General features: G+C 34.2%; 2 protein-coding genes across 5 annotated transcripts in view; one reads left to right on the top strand and one right to left on the bottom strand.

Moving 5' to 3' along the window:
• The window catches only part of LOC123558844 (cyclic nucleotide-gated cation channel alpha-3-like), a 30,604-nt gene extending 28,550 nt beyond the window's left edge, over nt 1–2,054 (bottom strand). The window contains exon 1 of the mRNA XM_045350692.2: nt 1,816–2,054. Within this exon, the coding sequence (XP_045206627.1) occupies nt 1,816–1,971 (156 nt within the window). The 5' untranslated portion in view covers nt 1,972–2,054. The remainder of the gene's footprint in view (nt 1–1,815) is intronic.
• A 6,584-nt stretch (nt 2,055–8,638) lies between these two features.
• On the top strand, nt 8,639–16,306 carry LOC123556714 (uncharacterized). 4 transcript variants are annotated; one of them, XM_053543024.1, is made up of 5 exons: nt 8,639–8,797; nt 10,416–10,490; nt 13,365–13,449; nt 14,480–15,323; nt 15,355–16,306. In XM_053543024.1, exons 1-4 carry the CDS (start codon nt 8,704–8,706, stop codon nt 14,670–14,672), a joined length of 447 nt encoding a protein of 148 aa, XP_053398999.1. In that variant the 5' UTR covers nt 8,639–8,703; the 3' UTR covers nt 14,673–15,323; nt 15,355–16,306. The 4 variants fall into 4 exon arrangements, 2 of the variants coding, with proteins under 2 accessions (XP_053398999.1, XP_053399000.1); XR_008370929.1 differs by lacking the exon at nt 8,639–8,797 and adding an exon at nt 10,103–10,122; XM_053543025.1 differs by lacking the exon at nt 8,639–8,797 and adding an exon at nt 10,140–10,215.
• The last annotated feature ends 4,977 nt before the right edge of the window (nt 16,307–21,283 follow it).

A 21,283-nucleotide genomic window follows, 5' to 3' on the forward strand; every position in this document is an offset into this window, starting at 1 on the left:
TAATAAACTGTGAGGATGAGGTAAAATTATTAGGAGTTGACATAGATTTTAATTTAAAGTTTGATAACCATATAAAAAATATTTGTGCTAAGGCAGCAAAACAACTTAATGTACTAAAAAGGATTGGAAAAAACTTAGGTAAATTAAACAGACTCACAATTTTTCATACTTTCATATTATCAAATTTTAATTTTTGTCCTTTGTCTTGGCATTTTTGTTCTGTAAAGAATACCAGAAAAATAGAAAAGATCCAGGAAAGAGCTCTCAGATATGTTTATAATGACTACAGTAGTTCCTATGATGAATTGTTAAACTTTGCCAAATTACCATCATTACATGTAAGACGTTTAAGAACAATGGCGGTTGAAACATATAAGATATTAAATAATTTGGCACCTCCAGTATTGTCCAACCTTGTTAATAAAAAAGATTCTAACTATAACTTTAGGTATTCAAATATTCTTCAGGTACCACAAGTCAGAACTTCAAATTTTGGTAAGAACTCCTTCAGGTATGCTGCACCTGTTCTGTGGAATTCCCTTCCTGAAAGCTACAGAAATGCTGTAAACTTCAGTCAGTTTAAAAATCAGATTTCTTTTTGGAGTGGAAATGATTGTAAATGTTCTTTGTGTAAAACTTGAATCTCTCGAATAGTTGCATCTTTTTTATATACCCATAGAGCAGGTTAGCAGCATACCTGTTTGATGTATATGTTTTTCCTGCGTGACATTATGTATTTAATTTTTGCCCTGTATTCTTGGTTTTGCTTGCATGTAGTTGTATATTATTTATTTTTTCCTGCAGTTGTGCTTTCTTGATTTCCATCATGCAGTAGTATTATTTTCTCATTTTGCCTTGTCTTTCAGTTATGTCTTGCATGCAATTGTATTTGCTTGGCTTTTCCTGCAGTTATGCTTTCTTTAATTTTCTTGCTATCATGTAGTAGTTGCTGTTCAGTTCACCTCATGTCTGATCCTGAGATGATAACTTCCTTTAGCTTTCTTTTAAATTATGCATTTTTTGTGCTTGTTTTGATGGTTTCACTTTTTTACATTTATTCTCTTATGGCAGTTTTTAGGTCACTGACCTAGAACAGCAGCTGTTACATGGTTTTTTAACTCAATTACATGGTCTTAAATGTACTGCTCTACATGGTTGTTAAATATAACATCTATCAGTATCACATTCAAAATGCTGCCATGTCATTTTTATGTTTCTTTCCATGTGCTAATATGTATGGTTTGTTTTATATACCAGATCTCCTTGATTGTGCAATGCTATTATAATGTTCTGTCTTTGTGCTAGATGTAATTTTAAGGTTAATTTGCAACAATAATTATTTAAATGTTCATATGTTTTGTTTTTTTAAACCATGTCCTTCTTTTACAGCTTGTTTTACTATTGTTCCTTATTAATTTGTTAACATATAGTCGGTTCAAAAGCACCTAGAGTGCTTATGTTGTATTGTTACTTGTCTTGCCGACTCAAAATAAAATTTATCTTATCTTATCTTATCTTATCTTATCTTATCATCTCCTTTACTTCGTAAATTTCTCTTATAAATTGGCTATTAATAAATTAATAAATGTACTTCTGATCTATTTGTAGCAAGGCAAATGCAAACCTATTAGATTACAAGTATGCGAGTCTCAAATCTAAGTCTAGACTAAGATGAATTCTGCATGACCTCACATGAAGTCCGGAAATCATGCAAGGATGTAGAATAAACATGGGCTGGAATACCTTATCATGGAGTTAAAAAAACCGCTTAGTTTATGTTCAAAAAAGTTTAAAATGATAAAACATTTTGACTACCTGCCGAACACTAGATATGGCTTTTCCCCACCGAGCTTTGGGTTTGCTGTCTTTCTTACTTCCAAATTTGAAGTTTAGTCTACGTTTTTTCTTTGGGGACTTTTCATCGGGTCCTGCTTCTTTACTTTTATCTTTACTGTCATTTTCACCTGCCATAGTCTATATTTTTGCCTCGAGAGACCACAGTGAAAACAAATTTGATATCATTTCGTGAATTTCCCCGGAACTTCCAGCCGCCATTTTATTCAAACGCGTAACATATGACGTCACGTGACAATTTCATGACGTCATAACACTTTACATGTTGCAAAAAATTCGGATTTCACGGTGCTACGTTTTATCAAAATTATTTTTATTACAAACTTTCAAAGTATTCCCGGACCCCACTTTACCGAAACACATTTTTGTAACCTTTTTACCCAATCGCGAAAAGTAGATATAATTAATTAAATTTGCAAACAGAATCTAATCGTTGCGATGGATTCCATGAGGAGTCGAGAGTGATTATGGGAGAACGGGGTTGAATGTGCCATTTTTCATATTTTGCCTTCTTCTCGGGCGCTGTTTCAGTTTATCAGTACATTAAGACGATGTTTATAACATTTCCTGTAAAACATGAGATGTAACAACAGCAGATGTAGAATACCTGCTAGTAAACGTGGCCTGTCAAACGTCACAACCTGCCCCGCGTCTGGGGTAGGTTGTGATAGTATTCAGGGTACAATTTTCGGGGTTCACCCTTTCCGTACAGTATGGTATAGCATTATACAACTACATAGCCTTTAATATTTCTGTAATCAGGCGCGTAGAGCTAGGCATTCTTCATAGTACGCAGAGGTAATGCGTAGGGGTCTTGGTATCCTTCCCATGATTTTTTTTTCATCTGAGAACCGCAAATGGTGCATTTTGGCGTGTATTTGAAGCTAAAAAAACAAAGACAAATATCAAACAGGGAATGCCACGTACCAAACACGCAGCCTCCCCAAAACGAAACACACAGCACGCAGACGCGTACACCACAAGCACACACACACACACACACACATACACATACACGCGCACACACACAAAGCCAACACATAAGGACAAAACGAACAAACAAAGGAACACAGTGGGGCACCGCCTTGGAACGGTCAGTGGCAAAAACACCACTGGGTAGCTTAAACCGGTTTATGGTGCGCACCCAACCTCACTCTTACCCCACCATGTTCCAAAGACACGGGACAGTGTAAATAAAAGTTATCCCCTCCAGGTGAATCTCTAACACACGTAATGGAAACAAAAAGGCATGGCATGTAAAACACAAAAATGCTCGTGTATAAATATATAAAAAGCAAACCTTTAGAACCAAAAACGTATGTACTCAATGCCTTTGCAGAAGACACAGCAACAAGAGAAACACCCTTAAGGGCCCGACGAAACAGGCCAGAAGACAGATATCAAAACAGTTCAGTCCTGGTAGGATTTAAAAACTGCTCATCATAGAGTCCTCCCCCTCTTCCGTCAGACACAATTAAAGAGGGAAGCGTAGTGTCCAACTGTAAACGGGTTGAACACTAAAACATTGCACAAAAAACTTATTCGTTCTTAATCTTTTATATAAAATGTATTATTTTACTAGGTATGCGTGTAATATTGCACGTGCAATTTGTGGTTCATTGATTCATGTTATATGTGTGCAGTATTCAAAACAGATGGTTGGTGGTAACACACTTTCAAAACATCATTATGATTGGATAACAACAGATGTGTGTATTTATAAGTATATATTCGAGAGTTGTTAAAAGGAATTTTGCCATAACTCCAAACTGAATACTCAGTCAACAAAGACATGCTAAGGTTCATGATATTGTTACAAATGTACCAAATAAGAAACTGATGCTTTGCATGGGGAAAATATTTCGGCCGATGTCATCGACGTCTGCATTATGTCAACTTCGTTAAAATGTATTATTATCTTTACTTCAACTAAAACAGTTTTCTGTAAAACGTTTCTTACTCCTTTTAAATCATTTTGCAGTTTGCCATCGTGATCTTGCGCTTTTTTAAGATGTATAAAATACATTTATTTTTATAACTCTTTGAGCTAAACATCACGGTGGTGAAGCGAAAAATTTCGAAAAAAAAACAACAACAAAAAACCAAAAACTCCATTTCGTGCTTTGTCATTTTGATCTCGCGCTTCGGGTATCGCCTTCCCATGACAGAGAAGCGTGAAAGACGAAGCGCGAGATCACAACGGCGAAGTGAGAAATTTCAGGCTTTACATTAGCATTGGGCAGATTTCGTACTAACAATTTTGAATCATAAAACAAATATTTAAACGTAGTGGGATTGTTGATATAATATTATCTAAACGACATCTAAAACCAATAAAAAGATCCTTTGGAAGCAAAGAATGCAACCAAGAATAATAATAGCAGACTCGGTTTGATTGAGTCTGTTCATGAGAGGTAATGAAATGTGCAACACCTCTCATGCCCCCTAGCACCGGTTTAAGCGAAACTCTATTACGTATGTTGAATGGACTCCATGATCCCAAAGGACCAGAAAATATAACAACACTGAATCCAAGTACGGGGAGACTTTTTACAGCCGCCACACGGCACTTTAAGATTGCTGTTGTGATAGTTAATAAAATCTGTAAAAAAAATCCTTTGGAAGCAAAGAATGCAACCAAGAATAATAATAGCAGACTTGGTTTGATTGAGTCTGTTCATGAGAGGTAATGAAATGTGCAACACCTCTCACGCCCCCCTAGCACCGGCTTAAGCGGAACTCTATTACATATGTTGAACTGACTCCATGATCCCAAAGGACCAGAAAATATAACAACACTGAAATCTTGTTTTGATGATTTTTAAAAATGTTGTTTAAGGTCTTTCGAAATATTATACATATATAATAATGTACTTTAATTCAATTTAATAGAGTTTGCATTCTAGCTTGAGCTCATAAAATTATACAGCGTTAAAGGTTCTGTTCAGACGTTTTTGGTCCGCTATGTCTTAGCTGTTACATTCAGCGATAAAAAGTTTCGACCATGGTCGGTCCGTGATGAACGTGAAATGTGTAACACTTCATTTAATATAGAATCTAGATCTACTAAATCGTAATTAGAAATGTTTCTACCTTCTGTCGCTCCTTCAACCTTTTTTTTCTTTTTCAAAATTTTTTCATAAAACAGCATAGTTATTAAAAAGGTTCACAATATAACATACAAACACGTATGATATATAACATACAAACACGTATGATATAGAATCTAGTAAGATAGTTTATAGATCTATGCTTGAAAATGACAAGTACATATAGTTTCTTTTGCAAACGTATTCTTAATGCATTCAGAAATTTAAATAGTAGATGTATTTTATAATCTCTATTTCTTAACAAATATTTGACAACAATTGATATATCAGTGTAGAACATAAGCACATTTTTATACAGAAAATGACGTTAGATGACCTTCAGCTTTCTGGAAGGTAAACAGAATATACTTGAAAACGATGTCGATTGCCAGGGTTCATGCGCAGGGGTCACCCCGTCAAAATGTACGCGCGTGGACTTTTTTTTTTATTTTTTTGCTCACGAGGAGTCACTTTTCAGCATTTTCGAACGAATTGAAATACCTAGCTGGGCTTTAGCACGATATGTCAGCTTTTTATCTATGAAAAGATATTTGCACTCGGAATAAATACAAATCCGACAGGGGTCCGTAACGGAGCAAGAGTATATGGAGAATTTTGGAACTTCGTCAAATCGTTCAAAGGGTCCTTTTTGATGTTGTCTAAAAGTGTCAGTATATGCCTCAGATGTCAGATATTTCCGTATTTGAGAGCTGCAGACCTAGACATTTCAGAAATATTTTCAAAATGAATTTCGTATCATAAATGTTGATTCTACGGAAGCGTGAAAGGGCCATCATACGCTTATACGTTTTATTACGTTACGGCCGCAGAAATGATATATTTCTTTCTTCGTTCACTAAAGATATATGTCTTGTAAATACAGTATGTTATTATACTGAGCAAAATATTAATATGATATATTCATCATAATCAATATGTAGTCAAGCACTATGTTATTAATATTTTTTTCACAGATTTATCTAAACCACATTTACTAAGTGATTCATGAACGATCTTCCAAAAATACGATGAATAACTGCAATTAATGAAGAAATGACACCTGTCCTCAATGCAATTACAAAGATGACAGTTCGGGCTATCTTAATTATTTTAAGAGTAAAAGGTTTCAAGTTCGTAGCAACAATACGGTGAAGCAATCTATACTTTAGCTGTCTGATCCTTTTATCAGGAATAATTTCGTTTGAAAAGTAGGAAAGTGCATTCCAGTTTATTTGATGACCAATATGTGTTTCCCAAAACCTACAGATTTGCTAACAAATACTATATATATATCCCTTATTGGCTTCAGTAAATGGTTTCCTTTTTACATCAGGGAAGGTTAAGTTTGTTCTAACTTTAGTCAAATAAGAGTCTTTTGTTTTTAGATTATTTTCCATTCCTTAGGAATGGCGCTTTATAGTATGTTTATTTCTGATATCCAGTTTTTTTTACCGAGTATTCGATTTGTATCAAGTTCGCCTTTCTCTGACAATAAATCATCAACAAATAGTATATTAGAATCTATCCACTTTTTGAATACAGTACATTTTCCTTTATGCTTAATAAAGCTATTGCCCCTGAATAACTGTTGTCTTAGTTTATCAAAAGTTTCTAATTTACTAATGTTGCGGAGAGATCTGTTGAACTCTATCCATATTTGTAGTTCAGTTTTATAAAAGACAGGTAATAGAAGATATGATTGTGGAAGTGGTTTAATAGAATCTAAATTCATCATGAATACCTAGAACTCCTTTCCATACTGAATTTGAAAAAAAAGAAGGAATAACCTTCCAATTCGCGTTTTCAGAAGAAGTTAATTTTTTTACCCATATAATTTTCATTGTTTTAGAAGAAGAATCAATATCTCCTATATCAAGGCCTCTATCACTTTTATGGCTAATTGTAAATGAACGTCTAACTTTGTCGTTTTCACATTCCAAAGAAATTCTAAAATATGGCGTTAATCTGGTTAGTGATATCTTTAGGTACTTGTAAATTTTGCAATAAATATGTAAAGTTTGGTAATGCTGAAGATTGAAGATTTCAAAACAAGAATTTTCCCATAAAATGTTTAATTTCTTTTGCTCCAATTCGAGAGAAGTTTTAGGCATTGCAGAAATCTTTCATTCAAAGTCTTTTTTTTAATCAAGCTTTCACATAATTATTTGTACAATTAGTATCATAAATATGTGTGCATGTATTTTTCTTCTGTTTTCCTGTCCATAGGCCTCGGTTACTTCTTTTATTTAATTTCAAACCTGAATAATTGCCAAATTCTTCAATATCAGCGATAGATACATCACTTTTTATAGTTATTCCGTAATTTCTTGGTTTGGTCATATTTTTATTGCCAATATTCGACTATAATGACAAAAAGAAGAGCTGGTAATGGAAAGCCTCATCTTTTAACTTGTGTTATAGAACTCGGAAATCCATCCTATGTTTGTGACACAGGCAGATATATTAGTATAAAATATTTTAACCCATCTTGAAAATGATTCATGAAAGCCAAATTTTTCTAAAATTTTAAACATGAAAACCCAATCAGCCGTATCAAATTATTTATCTATCTATTTTGTTGGAATTATGACGTGGATAACTCGACATTTATAGGGACTGAATTTCATATCCCTCCAACTCCCACTTTCTGTATGCTAGGAGGAGCATATGATAACATGCTATTTGGCATGCAACAACATGCCATTTTTTATATCATATAAATAACAACGTACTAAACATGTAGTGTCTAACAAAATAATAAATATATGTAAATATTTATATTTGCTAAACACACTATATAAATCACGTAAGATTGAACATCACTTTAAGATGTCATGACAAGCATCAATTTTTAAATGATTTAGAAAATTCAAGCAAAAATAATGTAATGGTATAGTTTTTAAGACCATAAAAGATTTTACGATTTATTTCCACTTGGGCCCTAGATTATCACACTGGAAATATATAGCTTACCTACAAAAGACGCTATTAAAAGAAGAGAAAAGCTAGATGTATAATAATACCTTTGAAGAAACTAGGGGATGGGACGTTGAACTGCTTAATATGTATTGCTGGTTCGTATTGCTAGAAATGAGCAAAATGTTAGGCAATGATAACTTGAAAAATGGCAGATGTTAAAATGTAGGATGTATTACACTCTACGAGTTTTTATTCATGTCTAACTTACTCGACGGCCGGCCAAAGGTGTCAAAACAAAAACGTTTTTGTCAACGCAAATAAATTAACGTTTCTGGCCGGGTACCCGAGGAGAATGTAGCAGTTCACATGACTTTCCTTGCAATTCGAGGGATGTTATTATGTGCTGTTTTTTTCTCCAACTTAATGCGGAGGACATTATAGTCTTTTTTCACCTTAACCACTTCTGGGTTTGAAGAGGAGAACTTTAAGTATTATCTGTTTTATATGATAATGTATCCTAGTAGGCTACTTTCGATTTTTAAGTTAAATGCCTGTCATTTTCAAGTCATAACACCGTTCGCTCACTAAAATTGGTAAATGGCATAAGAAGTGCAACGTCCAGTCTCCTTCTGCAGAATAATAACTGTTGCTGTCTGGCTAGCTATTTGGTGCATACTTACTTTTCCGTATCCATTTGTGGTATTGTCAAGGGTCGTTTACTGGTGGTTATCAAACACTCCAGTGTTTACCTTTGTTATCATATATATGTATCAGATTCAGCTGGTCACATTTAGTTATGAATCATTAATATTGATAAAAATGAGATGGTTAGTTGTTAAAAATGATTTGGAGTTTTACTTATATTTATTTGAATTTCCTGTTTTTGGTTTGTGAAGGCTTATTTTTCTGGAAACACAACAAAACAAAAATCGAACGTAAGTCTTAGCATACTGTTTTATTTCACGTACAATAATGTATATAAAACTAAAGGGAAAAAGAACGTCTGCTCATTATACATTGCTATGAATTAACACCATCTTTTTCTAAGATGGAATCATTTTGTTAAATATCCCTAACTTGTATTTATCAGTTGTTTTGTCCTATACTGGTAAGGTTCCATACATGGTGCTAAGGGGTCGCGCCCGTCTGTCTCGGTTCTGTCTGATTAGAAGTATATAACATCGTCATGTGCCTGTGTCTCAAAACAGTGGCTTCGGTTCAAATATACTAGGCTATATCGAAATGTTGGTTCTGGTTCAAGTCGAGTAATAGTCTTATTTACACAAGTAAGGTAATAATTTGATTTTCAAAAAAGACTGTTTGTTCTCGACATTCAACATCATTAACGTAAAACCGGCTTTTTAACCTCGGAAGCATTCACCCTGCAACGATATAGGTTCGATTATTTGTTTACAAACAAGAAACTTTAAGTACCTTTGGACACAACAATCAACTTGTCCTGATTTCCTGCGCAAAGATCTTCCATGAAGGCAACACAGTTTTTAAATGATCTACATAAGTTACTCGGAACATTAAAAGCATGTCTGATTGTGGTGATAATGGTGACGGTTTACATACTATAACTTTAAAACACCTGTATGAAGCAAATATCTGTATGAAGCAATTGTTCTATGGTAAGTTTCTTCAAGGGCTCATTCTCACAGATGATGCGTTAAATTCATCCAACGAAAGTCAAATGTAATAAACAGATGTTGTATTGAGCTTACTCGGAGTATTTTACAAACAGGAAAAAACTACAGACATTTGGTCAGTCATGTACTCTTGACAACAAAAACATCATATTTTTGTTTGCTCGAACACTTTCATGTCATAGCTAAACACGGATGCTACTTTCCCCAAAGTACTAGGTTGATACATTTTAACTGGTTTAACTACATAGCTGAAAAATAAAATTACCACTAATCAAATGATGTAATATGACTTTATTGTTTGCCTTCTGACAGTCGTGCTGGCCCTCAGCATCGGCCTGCGGCTAATAGGACCACACTCAGAAAAAATAACAAGGCCAACATGAAATCATTTTGTTAATAACTTTATACATTTTTGTATAATGAATCGTAGTTCAGTATTTTTCTTCCTGAGTATGCAATGCACTAAATAGGATTCAGCATTCACTAACATTTAAACGACTATCTCCTCCTATTTCATTGTTTAATGACTTACATTCATTACATATTCATAGATACTACAGTAAGGTTCGTTTAAATCTGTAATCTAAGCCGAGCTTAAACAGGAAGGGGTATGAATTAATTCACTAGATAACAATATTTATTATGTGACACACTTTAACACTGTGAAGTGGGTTTAGACATGGAGTATGAAAACATATCTGGTAGTTTCTTTTATATTCAGGTTATAATATTTGTCATATATAGGATGGGTGTGTATTTTATGTTTAGAACTTAAATGTGCACGCTTTTGTTTTAAGTGGCTTTTACCTTATTTTGGTTCCTTTACCTGTGAGTATATCTTTAGTGGTTTTTTTTCGAAAAGGAATTAAACAAAAACATGAACTATTTTCACGTATTTTAGACCCTGTTCTCAACGCCACACAGACTACAGAATTACCTGGACATGATGACTTTGACCCAGTAAAAGCAGAAGCTGGTAAGCGAGTTTCCATTATTACAAGAATGTCCTAACCTCCCTATAGGATGATCGGAAACTAACCGTTGACATTGCTTTTTGTAAGACCACTCATTCAAATAGTGTACTCAGGTATTCTGAATTAAAGTGGGACTGAAACACCAAGTGCAATTTTGTTTTTATATGCATATTCATGAACATTCAACTATTATCTGATTTATAAAATGTCGCCTACTTTACCAAAAACTTAAATTTCCCCGAACCTCCATGAACTCGACTATTTCGAGTCATTTCCGGGTATTCCGAATCACTAACGCTGCTGTTATTCATTCCTACCTCAGTGACTGGTTGGGCCTTATTTTATGATCGTTCAAAGCACGCACACGCACACACACACACACACACACACACACACATAAAACAACAATATACGCTTAATTTGAAATTAAGAGCATAATTAACGATATAAATTTCAATTGTTGTTATTTCAACATTGAAACCCGCCATTATTCAATGTAACACATAGTAGCATGTACAGTAGTCCAGACTACCTACTGACCATGACTTCAAGCATTTGCAGATGAATAGGGAACAATGGTGAATGTGAATATTTAAGGATTCATGAACGAGTATTGAGGCACGAATTACGAATTAACAACTATTTGGTATCGTATAGAATAAAAAGGTATGGTGTTTCGGAATATTCCAATATTTAATAATTTTTGTTTAATATTAACTATCTCAAAATTCATATACTAAGTTATGGGGAGGGCATATAGCGTTACTGCTGTCTTTACGTTCGTCCGTCCGTTCCAAAATGTTTTGTGTCCAACTCCTCCGACGCTGATTTCCTTCAAACTTTCATAGATGAACAAGCTTGATGTACAGATAGCTTATAAAGGAAGGAACTTTTACTGTGACTATTTTACCACAGTGATGGCCCTCTGATAGTATTGCTATATAGAATAGAGAGAAAAATCTTATTTGTCCAACTCTTCAAACACCATTGAAAGTATATGCTTGAAAGTTTTACAGATGAAGAAACTTGTGAAGATGACCATAAATAATGGATTTTTTTCCGTGGCTATTTTTTTTTTAGAATTATGGGCCTTTCTTAATACCAGTGAAGAAATTTGGTGTGTTCAACTTTTCATACACTTTTTGAATGAATGGATTCAAAGTTGCTGAGATGCACAACCTTATCTGAATACAATTTGCTTCAAACTCTTCATGATAGTCTGTACTAAATATTTTGCTATTTAGAAGATGGCACAATTGTGTGGAGGCATCCGTGTCCTATGTACATAATTCTAGTTGTAGTATGACTAAACCAACAAAAAAGACAACAGAGATTTAACATTGGTGACCCATGTAGACTTATTCGGATTGGATTCAGAATCTGATTTAATGTGTTTATTAACTGTTTTGTATACCTTGAGTGATCACAATGGTACAGTTTAATTATATGTACCTGTATGTACAAACAATGGAAACCGGCCCACCTCTCTAAAAACATTTTTTTTCTGTGTACAAATTTTGACACCTCATAAATTTATTGGGGTGTTTGGATCCCTGGCGAAATTTTAGGTTGCCTGTTTTATTTGGTAGATCTTTTTTGCTGATTCTTATCGTTTCAACAGGCTGTCTAATTCTAATGTTTTGGGAGACACCATATTTCTGAAATTCTGTCTGTGATATTAATATTATAGTAATGCTAAATGATTGATTGATTTCTTCTATGCAGTTTATGCATGTATATTCTTTGCAAAATCACATGCCAGGTCGTAAAATGTGCATGTTCTAGTCTCCTATAATTCTTTATAGATTGGTCATGTATATGTTGTCTTAATGTTTTTATTGTAAATGTCAATGTTGGTTTTATAAATGAACGAGACTTTAATAAACTAATAAACTAAACCTTTTGTAAAAACTTAAAGATAGTCTTTCAACCTTTATACCCTTGTTAAAATACCAAACCTTAGAAGAGCAGTATGATACTGAGACTATATACTTGTCAAAGATGGATTTGTGCGAGTTTGTATAGATTGAAATATTGTCTTTCATGCCTGTCCACATACAGTTATGCCTGTTTCATTGAATGCCCTATCAGACGTAAAAACTGCACTATTATTTGTTTCCAAGAGTGACCCATTGACCACTTGCTACCGAAAATAGCATTTTAGCCTTTTGTATGTTTAAAGTCAGTTTTTATTACAATGTTCTGCTAAACATTTAAGGACCTTTGAAGTCCTTCAGCTGACTTTGAAAACAGAACATTGTCTTAGGCAAGCAACAAAAGATACACTTTCGAAGCCTTCAACACCTTTGAGAAAATCGTTTATGCATCATTCAAATAACATACTAAATAAAAAGAGACATAAACATGTTTAAATACATAATATTTAAACTTGAGAAATTAATGGATTATGGAACTTCAATATCTATGATAGTTTTGAAACAGCATTTATACAAGAACTGCGACATAAGAAACACTGTGATGTAGGAACATTTTATATATCTTGCTGGTACTCGAATAATATGTACACCTGGAACTTTTTATGACATACACTTGCTTTTAAGTTCAAATTTATAATTCTGTTAAAAACAACCCTATTTTGAATAAAAGGGGAAAAACGCTTGTATATAGTTTAATAAGATACTCATTGAGTTTGGATTATGTTTTGGATTATGGTTTGATATGCGTGACCTTCATAAAACATAAACACCAAATTTCACTTAGAGTACAGAGTTTCAAAAAAATGGGTAAATTTCGAGTATTTTGCAAAAAACAAACTTTTCTTAACGCCTTTACATATATGATATTTTTAATTTGTGTATTTCGTCCATCAGCATACTTGGTTCGTTCCTTTACTAAATGAAGAAAATTAATTTCAGGTGCTATTGCAGGGGTAGTATTTGGAGTTCTGGTGTCGGTGGGCTTCATAACATTTGCGGCAGTCATGTACCTTAGGAAGAAACGGTATATACCTTTAACATTATTTTCTCAATAAATGATGACAAAGTGACAAGAATCATGTATGCTATGAAGAAACGGTATACATGTGCGAATAATGTCTTTGTCTCTTGTATCCTTTGATATACTGTTTGAAGGGCGTCTTGTCTGACACCAGAAAGTGTTTTCATGCTATACTTTTGCCAAGGTATATATCCCCGTACCTTGTTAATTAAACTGTAGGACATATAGATCTGGACGTGTGTGCATGCAGAAATGCACTTAAGTTAAACAGTATTTATATTATTGATGCTGAATGCATGATAATTGAATTTGCAATGGATTTGTATATGATGGGCAACTACCTGTGTTTGTAAATTTGACTTTTTATGTTACAGTCTAAAGTTTGACGTTAAAATATGATAGGAAATAATTTCTGTATTGAAAAAAAGTTTTGGTTACCTACAATTTTACTTGTTAAACTATGGATAGGTTATAGATCACTTACTGGTCTTCTAATGAATGAATTAAGTCAATGCTTCACTTCGCTGCACTCCATCACTGCAAAACTTTATTTCAGTATAGCCTACACTAAACGAGTCCAAACATCCAGTCAGCAACCGGCGATTTTCAAATTTTGATTCATTTATTGGTATCTTATGCCAGGGTATGCACTACGCATTAAGTGAATTCATTTTCATTAAGTACATTATTTTAGTTTGCAAATCTCGGGGTCTACAGTTTTGCTTGTGAAACTGTGATAAATATATAGGTTATACTTCTTCTAACTAATTATGCTATTGCTTTCATCTCGCTGAGTTCCGTTACTGCATTAACTTAATTTAGTAAAAGATTATAAATGGTATAAAACATATGCACATATGCATCTTTTACATATATTTTCTGACTTTTTAAAAGTTAAATGAGTAACGTTCGATCACTGCGTCAAATGTCAAAGTGTTTTGTTAAATGTTATATTGCAGTCAAAAACACGATATAAGGGAACTATTTAGTACCTACTACACTATAATATAAAGGATTTCAATTTATTTTCTAGTGAAAGAGATCTGGAATATCACCGCAAAACTAAAGTTCTAAAGCAGTCATCACAGAGTGCCGGTGTTTATGTTGATACAACACAGGACTTTATTTCCGGCCCAGCCAGGAACACTGAAAACAAAGGTCCGGAATACAAACACCTGCAAAAAGAGTCCGATATCTACGAAAGTGATTCCGAGGATGAATTGTGATCTTCAAGATTACGTTAAACATGAAATATGGAAAGAGTGGGGCTGTACAAAAAGTGAAACTATGTTTAAGGATGACAGTATGGGTTAAGGATGTTAATATCAGTTCTTTTTTTAGTTGTAGCTGGGTTAAAAGTTATCTACTTATGTTGTAGCTAAAGTTTACTAAATATCGAATATGGTCAAATGCTGAAATAGAAATGTATTCTATAAAGCAAAAGCCGGCCTTTGCAAAAATACAACTTTGAACTTTAATATGCCTAGCAGAACGAAACTGAAATATTTATTGGCCAATTGCATAATTGTATAGTTTGAATATATCTCCATGTTGAGAAATTTCTAGGTATCCTACAGTTTTATCAAATAGCATAAACTTAAATTCATCTAGTATTTAAAGGATATTAGTACTAGTAATACTGAACGTGGATGTTTGGGGTGGGGTGGGGGGGGGGGTAGCTGGGGGGCGGGTATACATGTAATAGGTGCGCTATGGTGTAATATTTAGAATCTATGTTTTTGGTTCTGATGTTGTGGCTGTTTGTTGGGTATATGTTATAGCTGTGGTGGTAAAATATTCAGCATGGATTTTGTGGGAAATATGTTAGGTGTAATACGTGTTTGTGGGAAATATGTTAGGTGTGGGAAATATGTTAGGTGTAATACGTGTTTGTGGGAAAAATGTTAGGTGTAATACGTGTTTGTGGGAAACATGTTACAGATGTGACGACGTGTAATATTTAGCGCGAGTGTTTGTGGGAAATATGTTGAACATTCGTTGTATATTTTATATAATCTTTTTGACTAAGTTCACCCAAAAACTAGTATAATACTATCGCATTTCCTATTTATACAGGAAGAGAAACTGTAGCCAGGAAACAAAGTGTCTATATCCAACATTAACAACATTAAATAATGTCTATCTTATTAATGTTATTTAACACAGTACAGACCTTTTTTTCCTGAGTTAAACCTTGGCTAACATAATTTCTGTATGTAAATATATTGGAATAATTATACCAGAAAATCAGTTTATTTCCATTGTTCATGTATAACATAATCATAAAGACGACAAATCAACCAACTGAGCTATGTCCTAGTTGTAACATCATTTAAATCGCAGTTTTGCTTGTGTTTTAAAGAAGACAGGAGGTGAGAGGATAATACCACAATTGTTCATATATTTATAAAGAGATGAAAAATGTTCTATTGTGCATTCTTGGTATTCTGCTAGAACTTTTTGTTCTCCAAATATTCTATGCTTCTTCTATTGTTCTTTGAATTTTATATTCTACAATAGAAGGCTAGACCTCATTATGACTAAATGCAAAATGTAACTATTCAAATGCTGATAAAGTAATAAATCCTGTCAAATTCCATGTGAAAATTGTACATCTTCACAAGAAATTCTTTTTTTTTTTTTTTTTTTTTGAGAAGACAAGAATGTGACAGCATATGCATTGTACAATGGACCAAACAAAATAACATGCCATCAAGAATGATACCGTTTGTAAAATGTTTTTATACTAATCCAGAAAACTCTAGAATACACACTTCATGTAATACTATGACAGATTTTATATGTATAACCAGTCATCTTGAAATATTCTGTGCAATAAATCATATACATTTTGTTTCAATTTATATTTTTCTTCATTTCTATATTCTTCTTTTTAAAAAATCCCACATGAAGAGAAAACTGTGTTACTAGCCATATAACTATTTATTCGTTATGCCAAGAAAATAGAAGAGTTGTAAAAAAATACATTTACTAAAATGCTTGAAAAAGTAGAAAAGTCTATTTGGTATCCCACGTGAGCAATGCATTCTGGTCTATGTTTGAAGCTGTTTCTATGTTAATAATTTCTGGTAATTGCCTTAGGAAAAAAAGGTAAAAGAAAAACATCATTTTTTTTAAATACTGCTTTTGCACAGTATGGAAGTTTTCATCTTCCAAGATTTCAGGGGAAGATGAGTTAGGTAGATAGACTGGATGCGATGCAAGGCTAGCCCTGTTTTCTGTTCTTCTAGAATATTTCCTTACATCTTTGATATTACCTCCTTGCTTTCAGCTGTTCCCAAATAATGACATTGTTGTTTCTATAATTCACTTCTCAGCTCTTGTTTGTTGCGCCCCATATCGTCGAATGTTGCTGCTTTATTTTCAGTTATCAGACCTTGTCTGCCGCATTTATTATCGATATTCTTGCTTTATCAACTTCTCAGTCATCGCTTGCTGCATTCAATATTGACATTGTTGCCTTATTCACTTCTCAGACCTTGTATGCTGCAACCAATATCGATATTCTTGCTTTATCAACTTCTCAGTCTTTGCTTGCTGCATCCAATATTGACATTGTTGCCTTATTCACTTCTCAGACCTTGTTTGTTGCAACCAATATCGGCATTCTTGCTTTATTAACTTCTCAGTCATTGCTTGCTGCATTCAATATTGACATTGTTGCCTTATTCACTTCTCAGACCTTGTATGCTGCAACCAATATCGATATTCTTGCTTTATCAACTTCTCAGTCTTTGCTTGCTGCATTCAATATTGACATTGTTGCCTTATTCACTTCTCAGACCTTGTTTGTTGCAACCAATATCGACATTCTTGCTTTATCAACTTCTCAGTCTTTGCTTGCTGCATTCAGTATTGACATTGTTGCCTTATTCAATTCTCAGACCTTGTATGTTGCAACCAATATCGACATTCTTGCTTTATTCACTTCTCAGTCTTTGGTTGCTGCATTCAAAATTGAGATTGTTGCCTTATTCACTTCTCAGACCCTGTTTGTTGCAACCAATATCGATATTCTTGCTTTATCAATTTCTCAGTCTTTGCTTGCTGCATTCAATATTGACATTGTTGCCTTATTAACTTCTCAGACCCTGTTTGTTGCAACCAATATTGACATTCTTGCTTTATCAACTTCTCAGACTTTGCTTGCTGCATTCAATATTGACATTGTTGCCTTATTTACTTCTCAGACCCTGTTTGTTGCAACCAATATTGACATTGTTGCCTTATTCACTTCTCAGACCTTGTCTGCCGCATTTATTATCGACATTCTTGCTTTATCAACTTCTCAGTCTTTGCTTGCTGCATTCAATATTGACATTGTTGCCTTATTTACTTCTCAGACCTTGTTTGTTGCAACCAATATCGACATTCTTGCTTTATCAACTTCTCAGTCTTTGCTTGCTGCATTCAATATTGACATTGTTGCCTTATTTACTTCTCAGACCTTGTTTGTTGCAACCAATATCGACATTCTTGCTTTATTCACTTCTCAGTCTTCGCTTGCTGCATTCAATATTGACATTGTTGCCTTATACACTTCTCAGACCTTGTTTGTTGCAACCAATATCGACATTCTTGCTTTATCAACTTCTCAGTCTTTGCTTGCTGCATTCAATATTGACATTGTTGCCTTATTCACTTCTCAGACCTTGTCTGCCGCATTTATTATCGACATTCTTGCTTTATCAACTTCTCAGTCTTTGCTTGCTGCATTCAATATTGACATTGTTGCCTTATTTACTTCTCAGACCTTGTTTGTTGCAACCAATATCGACATTCTTGCTTTATTCACTTCTCAGTCTTCGCTTGCTGAGTCTTTGCTTGCTGCATTCAATATTGACATTGTTGCCTTATTTACTTCTCAGACCCTGTTTGTTGCAACCAATATCGATATTCTTGCTTTATCAACTTCTCAGTCTTTGCTTGCTGCATTCAATATTGACATTGTTGCCTTATTTACTTCTCAGACCTTGTTTGTTGCAACCAATATCGACATTCTTGCTTTATTCACTTCTCAGTCTTCGCTTGCTGCATTCAATATTGACATTGTTGCCTTATACACTTCTCAGACCTTGTTTGTTGCAACCAATATCGACATTCTTGCTTTATTCACTTCTCAGTCTTCGCTTGCCGAGTCTTTGCTTGCTGCATTCAATATTGACATTGTTGCCTTATTTACTTCTCAGACCCTGTTTGTTGCAACCAATATCGACATTCTTGCTTTATCTACTTCTCAGTCTTTGCTTGCTGCATTCAATATTGACATTGTTGCCTTATTTACTTCTCAGACCTTGTTTATTGCAACCAATATCGACATTCTTGCTTTATCAACTTCTCAGTCTTTACTTGCTGCATTCAATATTGACATTGTTGCCTTATTTACTTTTTAGACCTTGTTTGTTGCAACCAATATCGACATTCTTGCCTTATTCACTTCTCAGTCTTCGCTTGCTGCATTCAATATTGACATTGTTGCCTTATTCACTTCTCAGACCTTGTTTGTTGCAATCAATATCGACATTCTTGCTATATCAACTTCTCAGTCTTTGCTTGCTGCATTCAAATTGACATTGTTGCCTATTTACTTCTTTAGACCTTGTTTGTTGCAACCAATATCGACATTCTTGCTTTATCAACTTCTCAGTCTTTGCTTGCTGCATTCAATATTGACATTGTTGCCTTATTTACTTCTCAGACCTTGTTTGTTGCAACCAATATCGACATTCTTGCTTTATTAACTTCTCAGTCTTTGCTTGCTGCATTTAATATTGACACTTGTTCCTAAATTTACTTCTCAACCTGTTGCCGCATTTATTATCGACATTCTTGCTTTATCAACTTCTCAGTCTTTGCTTGCTGCATTCAATATTGACATTGTTGCCTTATTTACTTCTCAGACCTTGTTTGTTGCAACCAATATCGACATTCTTGCTTTATTCACTTCTCAGTCTTCGCTTGCTGAGTCTTTGCTTGCTGCATTCAATATTGACATTGTTGCCTTATTTACTTCTCAGACCCTGTTTGTTGCAACCAATATCGACATTCTTGCTTTATCAACTTCTCAGTCTTTGCTTGCTGCATTCAATATTGACATTGTTGCCTTATTTACTTCTCAGACTTTGTTTGTTGCAACCAATATCGACATTCTTGCTTTATCAACTTCTCAGTCTTTGCTTGCTGCATTCAATATTGACATTGTTGCCTTATTCACTTCTCAGACCTTGTATGCTGCAACCAATATCGACATTCTTCCTTTATCACTTCTCGGTCTTTGCTTGCTACATACAACATTGACATTGTTGCCTTATTCACTTCTCAGACCTTGTATGCTGCAACCAATATCGACATTCTTGCTTTAACAACTTCTCAGTCTTTGCTTGATGCATTCAATATTGACATTGTTGCCTTATTCACTTCTCAGACCTTGTTTGTTGCAATCAATATCGACATTCTTGCTTATTCAAATTCTCAGTCTTTGCTTGCTGCATCAATATTGACATTGTTGCCTTATTCACTTCTCAGACCTTGTTTGTTGCAACCAATATCGACATTTCTATGCTTTTATTCATCTTCTCAGTCTTTGCTGTGCATTCAATATTGACATTGTTGCCTTATTTACTTCTCAGACCCTGTTGTTGCAACCAATTATCGACATTCTGCTTTATCAACTTCTCAGTCTTTTCTGCTGCATTTAATATGGACATTGGTTGCCTTATTTACTTCTCAGACCTTGTTGTTGCAACCAATATCGACATCTTTGTTTATTCACTTCTCAGTCTTCGCTTGCTGAGTCTTTGCTGATGGGATTTAATATTGACATTGTTTTCTTATTTACCCTTTTCAGACCTTGTTTTTGCAACCAATAACGACATTCTTGCTTTGATCAACTTTCAGTCTTTGATTGCTGCATTCAATATTGACATTGTTGCCTTATTTTACTTTCAGACCTTGTTTGTTACAACCAATATCGACATTCTTGCTTTATTCACTTCTCAGTCTTCGCTTGCTGAGTCTTTGCTTGCTGCATTCAATATTGACATTGTGCTTATTATTACTTTCTCAGACCCTGTTTGTTGCAACCAATAACGACATCTTGCTTTATCAACTTCTCAGTCTTTTCTGCTGCATTCAATATTGACATTGTTGCCTTATTTACTTTCAGACATGGTTGTTGCCCAAACCAATATCGATCATTCTTGCTTTATTCACTTCTCAGTCTTTGGTTGCTGCATTCAATATTGACATTGTTGCCTTATTCTCTTCTCAGACCTTGTTTGCTGCTACCAATATCGACATTCTTGCTTTTTCACTTCTCGGTCTTTGCTTGCTACATACAGCATTGACATTGTTGCCTTATTCACTTCTTAGGCCTTGATTGCTGCAACCAGTATCGACATTGTAGCTTTATTCACTTCTCAATTTTTGCTTGCTACATTAAATATTGACATTGTTGCCTTATTCACTTCTCAGGCCTTGATTGCTCCAACCATTATCGACGTTCTTGCTTTATTCTCTTCTCAGTCTTTGCTTGCTACATACAACATTGACACTGTCACCTAATTCACTTCTCATTCCTTGTTATCGACATTCTTGCTTTATTCACTTCTCAGTCTTTGCTTGCTGCATTCAATATTGACATTGTTGCCTTATTTACTTCTCAGACCCTGTTTGTTGCAACCAATATCGACATTCTTGCTTTATCAACTTCTCAGTCTTTGCTTGCTGCATACAAAATTGACATTGTCACCTTATTCACTTCTCATTCCTTGTTTGCTGCAACCAATATCGACATTCTTGCTTTATTCACTTCTAA

This window comes from Mercenaria mercenaria, chromosome 5 (assembly GCF_021730395.1).
Source record: "Mercenaria mercenaria strain notata chromosome 5, MADL_Memer_1, whole genome shotgun sequence".
NCBI classification, from domain to species: Eukaryota; Metazoa; Mollusca; class Bivalvia; order Venerida; family Veneridae; genus Mercenaria; species Mercenaria mercenaria.